This window comes from Pochonia chlamydosporia, chromosome 1 (genome assembly GCF_001653235.2).
Source record: "Pochonia chlamydosporia 170 chromosome 1, whole genome shotgun sequence".
NCBI classification, from domain to species: Eukaryota; Fungi; Ascomycota; class Sordariomycetes; order Hypocreales; family Clavicipitaceae; genus Pochonia; species Pochonia chlamydosporia.
In genome coordinates this window covers 1,992,187-2,004,338 of record NC_035790.1, presented here as the reverse complement: position 1 = coordinate 2,004,338, position 12,152 = coordinate 1,992,187, and the positions used below count along the sequence as shown (strand labels likewise).

General features: G+C 49.7%; 4 protein-coding genes across 4 annotated transcripts; 2 read left to right on the top strand and 2 right to left on the bottom strand.

Moving 5' to 3' along the window:
• Positions 1-3,923: 3,923 nt before the first annotated feature.
• Positions 3,924-4,832, top strand: VFPPC_15156 (hypothetical protein; the record flags this gene model as incomplete). The annotated part of the gene is made up of 1 exon (XM_018292909.1): positions 3,924-4,832. The coding sequence occupies one exon, from the start codon at positions 3,924-3,926 to the stop codon at positions 4,830-4,832; it is 909 nt and encodes a 302-aa protein (XP_018148623.1).
• A 1,989-nt stretch (positions 4,833-6,821) lies between these two features.
• VFPPC_00486 (CAIB/BAIF family enzyme) lies at positions 6,822-8,442 on the bottom strand (the record flags this gene model as incomplete). Its single annotated transcript, XM_018280495.1, has 5 exons — positions 6,822-7,327; positions 7,386-7,890; positions 7,963-8,089; positions 8,158-8,189; positions 8,290-8,442. 5 exons carry the CDS (start codon positions 8,440-8,442, stop codon positions 6,822-6,824), a joined length of 1,323 nt encoding a protein of 440 aa, XP_018148622.1.
• Positions 8,443-9,758: 1,316 nt separating this feature from the next.
• VFPPC_12792 (hypothetical protein) lies at positions 9,759-10,580 on the top strand (the record flags this gene model as incomplete). The annotated part of the gene is made up of 1 exon (XM_018290569.1): positions 9,759-10,580. One exon carries the CDS (start codon positions 9,759-9,761, stop codon positions 10,578-10,580), a length of 822 nt encoding a protein of 273 aa, XP_018148621.1.
• Positions 10,581-10,781: 201 nt separating this feature from the next.
• On the bottom strand, positions 10,782-12,091 carry VFPPC_00485 (anthranilate phosphoribosyltransferase; the record flags this gene model as incomplete). The annotated part of the gene is made up of 2 exons (XM_022428176.1): positions 10,782-11,690; positions 11,756-12,091. 2 exons carry the CDS (start codon positions 12,089-12,091, stop codon positions 10,782-10,784), a joined length of 1,245 nt encoding a protein of 414 aa, XP_022284674.1.
• Between the last annotated feature and the right edge of the window lie 61 nt (positions 12,092-12,152).

Sequence of the window (12,152 nt, the reverse complement as noted above, 5' to 3'; positions counted from 1 at the left end):
TACATACATGCATATTGATGAATGACCCTCGGCAAGTGCCGCTGAAATTGCATGTGTGCAGTCTAGCCTGGAACTAGTCAGATTTGATAAGATGAGGGTGCTCGGCAGTGATGACAGCAAACAGATACTTCTGAGCTGTTGTAGTTTGTTTGAGAGATGGCTCATTTTTCACTTGAACAATGTTGAGTGTTTTGCTGTGGCATAACCCTATTGTTTATGAAAACCATGACCGTTTCTTTACTACAATGGCAATGACGTCGTAAAGGCAAGTCTGAGCCGAAACTGAATACTTGATCTACTACATCCCACTCGGAGTACGTTGAACAGAGTATGCACCTACGGCGCAATATACACACCACCACCAGCAGCAATGTTGTAGAAGTATGTCTCATCTCATGAGCATTTGGTAAATAAACAAGGCAGCAATTACGGAGTAGTTCGAGAGAACTACGGGAACTGGGCAGGCACAAAGTTTTCTGGAAGATCCATATTCGCAACGAGTCAGTACGCGAGACATGTTCATCTAGCCAACTCATGAGGAAAGTACTCCGTAACACCCAGCACAAAGCATTCACCCAAGATATCCACATTGTAACGTCCCTTTCCCAAGGTCGCACAGGAAATTCCGGCCGCTCAACAAAAGTCGTCTCCGTCTGAGTCTTCGCAAAAAGCAAAGTTGGAAAAGGGGGCTCATCGGCTCGTGTCTGGTGGCTGCATCTACCCAGATGAAAAAAGACCGTGCGGGCGATGCAAGGTCTGAGCACAAACTCGATTCTTGGAACCCTTCTGGCTAGAACAGTTACTCTTCAGAGGACTGCAACTTCTATCTTTGTTTGGTGGCAACCACGGGATCATATTTACTCAGCATCCTTAATTCCATCCTGTAACGCGATGCATGTGAAGAGTCTTCCTGGTCTGTTAAACCACCCACTTGAGCATAAACCCGTTAGACGTCAAAGCCTCGGTCGTCCATGCCGGATCTTCAAGGCCTACAGCCCACTCGATGGACGGCGTGCCAATCTCGAGTATTCCATCTTGTCTCACTTGGGTTGCAGCCAGCCAAGTTTTTACCATTTGGCTCTGGGAAAACAGACTCAGCTTCAAGCCACATGGGTTTGTGCGCCGGCAAAATCGGCCATGTGGTTTTTCTTGTCTCCTTGCCCCTTCTTGATGACAATGCTTGGGCTGGGAATTATTTGTAAGACCTTGGGTGAGTGGAGTATTGCGGTGGGCATTCATTCAGCTTTGGCCGTGGAGTGTCTTGCCGACTTCGCGTGCGGTGCTCTAATTTTGTTCGTCTTTAGTTGTCAAGGGAGGAGAGGAACTGTAAAGTGTGTAATATGAAGGAATTGAATTTGGTTGTAATTGTACGGAGTAGTGGTAGTCATTCGGATCGTCGCTGATGAACCACTCTGAATCATCTTAGACCTTTCTACGCCGTGTGAACGGAATGGTTTCATCACCACGTTATGAGAGTAAGACCACCTCAGAACCCTGACACGCTAGCCTGGGCAATTGCATCGACAGGAAATTGTGCATGTAGTCACAGTAACAGTCCAGTCACATGCCCGATGATCCGGGAATGAAATGCCCGAATCATTTGAGACAGAACTGCCACTCACGAGATTGTGAAGTTCCCTGTCCACAGCCCAATGTGGGTAAGCATGACGCCAGTTCCTGGCTATCCTGACTTTGATCCAGCGCCTCCAGTTGTCGGGCTTCATCAGTTTTCTACACAGGCTTGCCGTGTGCCCAATCCATGATCAGCCCATCAGCCGTGGCTGCGGCGAAATCTCAACCCCTTGCAGCGGCACTGGCGGGCGGCACCCAGCACCGCATCCCAGCATGGAATTCTACCAGCTCTGGGGTACGTGGCTGTTGATCCTAGTGGGTGAGGATCGATGGTGGTGGCAGAAAAAGCCAAGCCAAGCACAGCCAAGCCGACCTGAACCATTTCCAACCTGGCGTGTTGTCTTCCGCCAAGTATTAGTTGGCAAAAATCCATCCCATAATATCTTGACCCATGAACAGTGTACTACCGTACTACCATTGTACGGCAAGTAAACCTATTACGGTGAGACATTGCTAAACAATACCGTAAAAAGACTAATAGCCTGCTGTCCTGTGGGTATTGTCTCTGTCGAACCCCTATTGATTTCAGTATTTTGTTGTTGTCGCATTGGGCAGGCATGAAGAGAACTTGCTTCTCCCAAACAACTTTTTAAAATTACACAAACTGCTGGCAACGCCATCGGATATGTAGTGCTCTCTCGATGGGGTAAAGAGCCGAACCAAGTCATTCATCCCATGCGGGGGGCTTCGAGGCTCCTCACCCGGTTGTGAGGGTTCCGGTCTTGCGGTTTGCCCTAGGACATGGGTCATGTGGCTGCCGTTGCTGCTGCATCTCTTTCTCTGTGAGATGGTGGACTAGTTTGCCCTACAACGCAGGTTGACCGTTGACTTTAACCTCCGTAAATGCTAGCCTCCTTGGGATCAACTGAGAGCTGGTACCTGAAACCTCTAGTTTGGCCGTTCACGGTGATGCGGAGATAACCAAGACGCGGGTTTGCCAACACAATAGTAGCCGGTACTTTGTGTGCTCTGTTAGCGATATGTCAGAAGCGTCCGCCGGTTATGAAATCAGCTTTCAACTGTGGGCTTCGAGACTCTCGTGGATCCCGTCGCAGAGTGAGGGCCAGCATTGGATCAAGACGGAGCTCCGGTCAGCATTGCGTGGTCCCAAAACTGAGGATTCCCGCCATTCAGCTTCTTCGGCAACACAAATATGTAGCTATTTTCATCACGGCATATGAGCAGTGACCAATCCTTGCCAAGCGCATACAGGCATGCTTCATCTTGGCATTGCAGTCGTCAAGGTGTACGACATGATGCTTGAGAATCTGGGCCTGGGAAACCTGTGACTACAGACGCATTCTTGCATCCATCAACAGAACTGCCGGTAATGTTTAATATCACCGTCATTTTGTGAATGTGGGCAGCTGAGAACGTGTAAGTTGTTACCGGGTGTGTGGAATCGGAACTACAGTAATTATAGGAACCAGACTACCACTCAGAGCTTCCGCCCTACCAGACACTTTGGAGTTGAATCCCTGGTTCAAAAAGTCCCGTCCGTCATGAGCAATAAGCCCAATCGGATCGGTGATGAGGGTCGTTGGCGCCGTTCACGGGCCTCCAGCTAATACTCTGCCCGGCATACATTATCCTGGATCCTGTGGAGCCGTCAAACTGAATGTTTGCTTCTTGTTTGCGTAGACACTCCATGGCCCATTACTCTTGTCATTCCGCTACCTTGTCTGTACGATCACATCGTAAAAGTGGCAGCCCGGCTAAGCTCCACAGATATGATCCTTGCTTTGGATCAATTGGGGTTGTTCAAGACGGTGACCGCCGGTGGTGGCGGATGTGCACAGTCATCCCAACCAAATTGGACTGGGGACATCCGCATGGGCCTTTCTCGACCATTATGAGATGTCAGTCAAGAGACCCTTTTTGTTCACGACTCTGATTTTCCCATGTCTAGCAAACTGGGGTGACTGTCCGTTATGCCTAAACAGTTGCCCAGGAAGAGAGAGAGAAAGTGGATGACCCTCGGCGGGCCGGCGTAACCTTGCACCAAAGCCGTGCGGAGTAGAAGAACCTGGGCCATGATGGATGGGATAGGAGAACAGAAAGGGGTGGTCGGATTCACCAAGAGGCATGGCCTGTGAATGTTATATAAGTCCGTGTGAGATCCTCGGTATTTCGAAAATTCTTCTCATCTCTCCAGTCTCTACTAAACAGCACTCTCTGATACCCTCGAACGCCTTCGGCCTTCGTCATTCGTTCTTTTTGACATTCGCTCATCTGACCTTTAGTCGATCTCTGCTTGTTTTTGTAGTGTTATCCTTTTCACATTTACAAATATGCGTTTCATCACTGCCCTCGCCGGCTTGGCCGGTCTTGCCTCTGCCACCGTCGGCGTCAATGCTGACGTTGAAGCCGAAGTCCAGGTTGGCGGTCTTGTCCACGTTGATGTCGATGTCGACCTCGACATCAGCATCCTCAAGGCCAAGAAGGCCAATGCTGGCTACAAGTGCCCTCACAACATGAGCTACTGCCCATGGACCAAGGCTTGCGCCTGTGCTCCTGGCCAGAAGCTTGACCTCAAGACCAAGGCCTGTGTTGGCAAGAAGCTCGAGGGTGCCTGGCCCAAGCCTGACATCAGCATCTACGCCTCCGCCGATGTCAAGCTCGGTGCCTTCTGCGCCAAGTCTCCCACCAAGATCGTCAAGTACAACCCCAAGCACGAATACTGCCAGGCCAGCCTGCTCACCGTTGTCTTTGCCGCCGTCGCCGATATTGAGCTCGAGCTCAAGGCCGATGTTGAGATTGACCTCAAGGCCAACATCAGCGCTGACCTGAAGAATGTTTGCGGTGCCCTGACTGGTCTCTACCTCGAGAGCGTTGTCGATGCCGTCGTTGCCTTCAACACCGATCTCCTTGGCCTTGCTGTCATCGAGGCTGATGTCCAAGCCAGCCTGGGTCTTGGCCTCCTGAAGCTTGTCAAGGGTCTCACCTGCAAGCTTGGTCTCACCAAGTGCAACTACGACTGCGTTGCCTACTGCACCAAGGGCTGCCCTCAGTACATTGACGTTGTTGGCGAGCTCGGTGGTCGTATCACTGGCCTCGTTGGTTTCTGCATTCTGCCCAATGTCATCTTGGTTGTCAACAGCCTCAAGGTCGTCGTCAACGTTGTCGTTGAGGGTCTGCTCTGCCTTGTTGGCGGTCTCATCAAGACCATTCTCTCCACCTTCGACTGCAACTGCAAATAAGTCAATCGTCTGGAACAGCTTATCGCGCTTGGGGAGGTCTGTAACGCCGAGAGTGCGTGTGGTTACATAAAACGATCTAGCGTTTGCATCCGATAATGTCTTGGCGTCGGTTATCATGTCTGCAACGATGTAAATAGTTATTTTTCTTTTCGGGGCAATACCACAGCCTCCATAGTTTATAATAGACCGGCCTGGGATCAACTTATTTTTCTGGTATCGTGTGACTAGTTATGTGCTGCTGTTATAGAATTGTAAATTGAGTTTTCGTTTAAAACACAACCTGGTAACAGTGAGTTGAACAGCATTATGGACGGTATATGAGCCTCCATATTAGTTGGTGCACGTTGATGAATGCACGTGTCCAAAAAAATCGCTTTGCCTAATATACACATTTTATGCACATGTTGATACAATTATTGGCTTTCCAAAATTATCCACCATAAACTGGCTGAATGATTCGTCATCATTGTCGTCCGCGAGAAACGTCCTGTCTTCAGTTTCTGGAGGAAGCTTTGCGTACAAGCCTTCTCCAGCTTTGGGCCATGTGGGAGGGAGCACGTCTTCCTCCACATCCTCTTCCTCGTCTGGTGTGCCCACTTGATGCTGCGCCAATATAAGGCGCCTCAATGCGTTCTTTGCGTTCTTTTGCCGTTGTCTTGCTTTCGGATTAAGCACAGTGTGACCATGTCTTGGTCTTCCAACCGGACGAGCAAGCCGAACGGCCGCCGCGATTCGAGCATCTAAAGAACGGGAGAGTGATGTCTCCCAGTTTGGGGAGTCGAAAATTGGCAATTCTGGGTGCTTTTTCGACACGGACACCAGAATATCAGCTAGTAGCTGGGGGCGAAGTTGATCGCAGAATGAAAGAATATTGAGCAGATCTGTTCGTTTCTTTCCCAGAAAGTATTTTGTACGCTGAAAGGAGAAGGCATTAGCAAATGGTTTGTACTTTGACTCATTAAATTGGCGACACTTACTGCTGCATCCGACGCTGAGCCGCCAAAAAATCCCACCAACTCTGATTTTGCAGGCGAAATACCTGATGCTATAGTCGAAAGTCGCTTCTCCCGGACATGATTTATGTCTGCATAGCTTGAGTGGCCAGACGAGGCTTGTGAGCTCTTCAATACACTACTTGATACCTTGCGTTCAGCAACCGGTTGCTCAGGTAATGCGGCTGCACTCATCGAGCCAGCACTGATCATTGATGCAGGGCATGAAATTGTACTTTGAGTAAAGTCGGGAATCTGAGCTTTGGGGCTGCGTTTGCGTTTTAGTCCAGAAGAGATGAAAGCTATTCGTTCATGGTGCGTGGCTAAGGAAATGCCATTTAAAGGCTGAGCAGTGTCCTTGGGCAAAGCCATCGTCCATGGTTCTGATTCCTTTATTTGTCCCTCTACATAGAGGTCGGTCCCCGTGCTTTGTGAGGCTCTTTGGCTTAACTCCGGACACGCCTTGGCCCGAATCCGGCTTAGGATGAAAGATGACGCAGAATTGAATTGAGGTGTGTATCTGCCGCCGACGGCGTGCGTCTCCAAGGTATTACGTGTTTTCGATGGAGTCCCATTTGATTCAGTCGTTGCACTCGTTGATGAAGGCTGGTCGCTATCTGTGGTTCTCACAGCGATGCAGCTCTGGTCTGTCTGCATCTCATGCGCCAACTCCATCATCTGGCGCGTTTCAGGATGAAAAAAAGACGAGTCCGCATGCATAAGATTTGCTTAATGCCAGAAAGCCAATGTCTGATTTTGAGGGAGTAGAATCAATTGGACATTCGCTGGAAACGGGAAAAAAGGAATAATATATTTGATACGACGGAGTAAAGTCCCAGTCGGCCAGTGAGCGACAGCATCCATCGCTGGACATGGTATTGACGGTCACGTGATGAGAAAGGACGAAGACAGCCTCAACTCAACGCAATGATAGGAGTAAAACTTTGGACATTACATTTATATAAGTCATATCTAATATGCTTTTAGGCTATTTAATCTATCGTACGACCCCTTGTTCTTTCAGATTTGAAATATCAGACTTGCTCAGACCAAGATACTCCCCCAGAACTTCGTCGGTGTGCTGGCCAAGCATAGGCGGCACTGAGCGGATAGTGGGTTGGGTTTCGGAGAATTTGACGGGAGTATTGACCATTTTAATTGGGCCACAAACTTCGTGTTCCATTTCGACAACCATGTTGCGAGCCTTTGTGTGGGCGTGGTTCAGCGTGGTTTGTATGTCGTTGACGGCGGCGTACGGCATGCCGCTGCCCTCGAAGACTTGCAGCCACTCTTCGGTAGTCTTTTGCTGTGATATGGACTCAATCTCAGCCTCCAACTGCTGACGATTGGCAACTCTGTCGGCGTTTGTCTTGAACTTGGTGTCGTCCTTCCACTCTGGTTTGCCCAGGCCATCGCACAAGACACCAAAGAGGCGATCGTTGCCGCCGCCGAAGAGGATGTCTCCGTCCTTGGTCTTGAATGACCTATATGGCACGATTGAGGCTGGATGATGTCAGCGGATTGCCGTGGAGGAATGTGTTTCAAGGTGTGAAGTACTCACGATGCGCAGTGCCCCATCTGCCAGTGTCCTTCTTGCCGCTAATTAGGCAACTGCTAGCAATGTTGGCCAGCGTAGCTGTTTGGCAATCGCTCAAGGCAACATCGATGTGCTGACCCTTGCCCGTCTTTGCTCTACCCAGAAGTGCTGCCATGATACTGTTGCTTGTGTACAAGCCTGTGGTAAGATCAGTCACGGCTACGCCAACCTTGACTGGGGGACCATCTCGTTGGCCAGTGATGTGCATAAGACCGAATTCGGCTTCAACCATGACATCGTATCCGGCACGGCTTGAATATGGACCTGTTTGTCCATAGCCAGTAATGGAGGCATAGATGAGGCTTGGGTTGAGTTTGCGCACAGTCTCGTAATCCATGGAATACTTCTTCAATGTGCCAGGAAGATAATTCTCGACAAGAATATCGCATTTAGATACCAGCTTGTGCAATATATCGACGCCTTCTTTATGCTGGAAAGAGAGACCAAGAGACTTTTTGTTTCGATTTGCCTAAAGCCAAGGATGTCAAAAGCTGAAACGTTTTTACACGAGAGCATGATAACTTGAGGTGATTTAACGTACTCCAAGGAAATAAGCAGCCTCTCCAGGGCCATCAACTTCTGACCCAGGCTTGTATGCGGCATATGGCGGTCCCCATGCTCTTGTGTCATCTCCTCTTACGGGATGCTCAATTTTGATGACCTCGGCACTAGGTTGAGAGGCTGGTTAGCACGACCATCCTCAAGGCAAAACTGGGATAAGCTGTATTGAACGTACCCAAGATCACCCAGAATTTGTGTGCAGTAAGGCTGAGTTTAGCCTCGTTAGCAAAAAATGTATGTAATGAGGAGAAATGTGTTGAGAGGCTGGTCTGTTGGCGGTCAAAGCCACACATGCAATTTCACTTACACCAGCCAATACACGGGTCATGTCCAGGACGCGGTACCCTTCAAGAGGTAGCGGGGTCTTTGCTGCACTTGAATACCGACGGAAGCCATTGTTCAAGAATGTAGAAGTGCGAACTGCTGAAACGGGGCGAATGCACCTTGAAATGGCCGACATTGTCAACACGGACATAAACGCTGCCGGTGCCAAGGTGGTGGTGTGTTGAGACGGACTGGAAGAAAGTGGTGGGTTTACAGGAGCAAGTGAAGTGAGTTAGAGTTCAATGTTTCCGTTGCACACAGGCAGGGTCGAGCTCGGGTCGGTCATGAACGGAGCGGAATCGGGGAGAAAAGGTCAGTGGAGCTCGGCACAGCGCGGCCGTCTTCAACACTGGAGGCTGGGGCCAGCAACATTCACTGCAAGGCATTGAATACACTGGACCAAAGACCACATGCAATTGAATGTTGCAAACGTCAACCGATCACAAGGAGCGCTAGCGGATTGGCCTTTTCAATCATGGAGCTCGTGGCCAGCACATGTGCCTGCAGCGCTCACAACCACTATTCAATGTTGAGAAGGTGCAGCCGCATTGACTTGCAGCTTCTCAATTTCTCCCCCCAGTTGCCGCTTCCATCGTACCTTCCCCAGTTTCAGGCACCATGACTATCCGTAATAGTGCTAGTCCGCGGGCTCCGGCTCTCCACGGTTGAGCCAGAATCCGGGGCTCGTTACGGAGCACAGCGTCGCGGCAATACTACAGCCAATCATCGATTTCAGACGCAAAATCGTCTTCGATCTCACAAGAACAACAGCCGAACTGCCTATTTATCCCGACTTAGTCTCTAGCAAATTGGAATTTTTTACTGGTGATTTTGTCATCTTACAACTTCGTCTCCGGATGTCTTGATCATCAGCAAACCAATTTATTTATAATCACCGCATGGCCATGGCGCTGACAAGACCACAGTAAGCAAGACACACTTGCCTGTGATCGTCTCTGCAACCAAATTATGACAACTGATGTGCATTCAACCCCCTTGTTGGGCCGTCAGCGTGCTCACATCATCTTGTTGTTTCTCAAGCGCCGTTTAGTCATTGTTTGATGTTAGAATGCAAGACATGTTGCGGCCCAGTATGTTGCTTGACATGACCAACAGGTCGGTTCCACAGGAGTCGTCCGGATCTGTCTTTTTGGAAGAACAAAGAGCCAATAATCTTGGCTAAAACCACATAGTAAACGCGTTTCCAGGGGTACCAGTACCACACCAGCTACCACTCTAGTTTTGCTTGCGTTCAATCCTCATGTTGGTTGTGTTTGATTCACCAATTATAGAAAACAAATTAGAGTCGAGCGATTAGCGCCTAGACGAGTCGATCAATGTGACAAATCCATTAAGACTTTCTTATTTCCCGTCTGATGATAAAGTTCCTGGACATGCTGTCCACTTACCATCCTTTGTCGCATGTAGTCGCCGGCAGTAGCAATAGTCACCATGGCGCCTTCAACACTAACACCGTCGAAACGGATGCCGCTCGAAAGACGGTCCAGCGATTCCGAGATATTCTGGATCGTCATGACTATTATTATTGCTGTTATTGCAATTTCCGGAATAATTGCCACCACTATCATCATAATAATGAAAGTTAGGCGGCGGCCGGCATATCGAATATTCCAGCGCAGTGCTTCCAACTCAAGCAGTAGGATACTGAAAGTCAAATCAGCCCTATCTATTAGCGACAGTTTAGACCTCGAGCATGAGTACCAAAGACAATACATGATCCGGAAGTCGCTGGCTAGCCGCGCCGCCTTACACGAGACGCATGCTGAAGTGGAAACACAGAATGAAGACAACCAGCGCGAAACAGACAAGACTTTGGATGACGAAGTCCAGATTGCAGACAAGGCAGACAAGAAGAGTAACTTGATACAAGACTGGAAAGAATTCGAGGCGCAGATTCGCAGGGACCATTCAAGATCATTGAGGCGGCATCCGAGCTTGACGAGGCTATCAAGACTCCCTCCATCGACGAGGAGGGCGTCTGAACCGTTGATGGCGTGCAGTAGGCCGCTCAGTATGACGGAGGAGGTGGCTGACGAAGAAGAAAGAGTGAACAATGAGAAATGGGAGGCCCAGGCGGAGTGGGAGAACGGTGACAATGGTGTCGTGTCACAGCAGGAGATTGAAGAGCTCTCCGGGGCAGAGGAAGTAGAAACAAGTACACCTAACGGAGTTGGCACAGATGATGGTTGTGAAAGCGACGAGGATGTTGCCGCCGAAAACGAGAAAGTATCTGTTGAGCATCGCTCAACCTGAGCTTTTGTATTTCTATCAAGATACCGCCTGGAGCCGAACACTATCCACCGTTAGAGGATGGCGTTGTGGTATTTTTTTTTGTTGTACAAGGACCTGAATCTTTTATGTACGAGTATGAATCCTATACATAGTGTAAATTATCACTGAACTTAGCTTTTTGCCCAAGACGCAATGAGAAGTGTGAAGCACCAAATCCCCCATTCATGAACCAATCTTATTGGTAACATCGACAAATGCTTGCCACTGCTTCCAAGCCTCGCCGCTCTTGATTGCCCACTTGGCCCTCCTGTATCCCTCTTTCCAGCGCTGACCGGCGTGGCCGCGCTCCAGGATGACCTTTCCGTCATCGCCATGTCCCATGTCACTCGAGTCAGCTTCACAAACGCCTGCTACGACGAAAAGAGCTGCCGTGTTGATGGCAATGAAGTCAATGAGGGGATCATCCAGGGGAAATTCTCCGCGGAGTATCGTTTGCAAAATCTCGGCATTCTCAGCCGGTTCTTTACCCGGTGATACTTCGCTGAGCGGATGACGCTTGGCCCCAAAATCCTCCGGGGTGACCGTAAAATGGGTAATGTCAACCACGCCTCCCGGTGACTGCTCCCGCAACATCCAGCAAAGTGTGCCACCGGCACAGCTAATTTCATCAAGTTCCTCTTCTCCACAGACAATCAAGGCCTTCCGGCAACCAGCCGCTCTCAAGGCTTCAGCGAAGGCGGGACCGAGATCCCGTCTTCCAACACCAATCACGCGAGCTTCCAAGACAGCCTCCACAGGATTGGCCAAGGGTCCCAAGTTATTGAAGACGGTTCTGAAGGGAAGCTGTTTCCGAATTGGGGCAACGTAGCGCATACCAGTGTGGAAAACTGGCGCAAAGAGAAAGCTGTAGTTTGTCGCGGAGTAGACTTGGACTAAGGAGTCGGGCTTGACTGCATTGATGACGGGTGCCTTGGGCTTCATGCTGTTGATCATGTCGGCACTGCCCGATTTTGATGTGCTGGCTCTGTTTCCGTGCTTGGACACCATGAGAAGTGAAGAGGCTAGGATTGATGCCGTTGTGCTGACGTTGAAGGTGTTGTGAGAGTCACCTCCAGTGCCAACGATATCGCACTATGTCTTAGTTAGCGGACTGTTTGTTGTCCTCTAGTTTGTGATTTGACGATTTTGAGACGCACCAATCCGCCATTGTAGGCTCCTTCTTTTCTGCCTCTTTCTGCAAGTACAGCATTGAGTTCTTTTACAGGGATTTCCTCGGCGGCTTGCAACATGACACTCGCCGTCTTTTGGAGAACATCTGCTCGGAAGTCCAACTTGGTGAAATGGAGGGCCATCAGCAGCGCAGCTGTCTGCGCCTCTGTCACTTGGTTTGTGAAAAAATGAGAGATGGCCTCAGCGATGTCATCTGCCGTCACATCATTATTGACGGGCCAGAGCTTGGTCAACAATGGCTTCAAGTCGACCGGAGGCAGAGCTGCTTGGCCAGAGCCAGATGGCGTGGATGTGGACGCCATTGTTAACCTCTGACTGATGCTTGCTTTTGTGTCTCGGTAGGAATTAATCCCCGCAGAATAT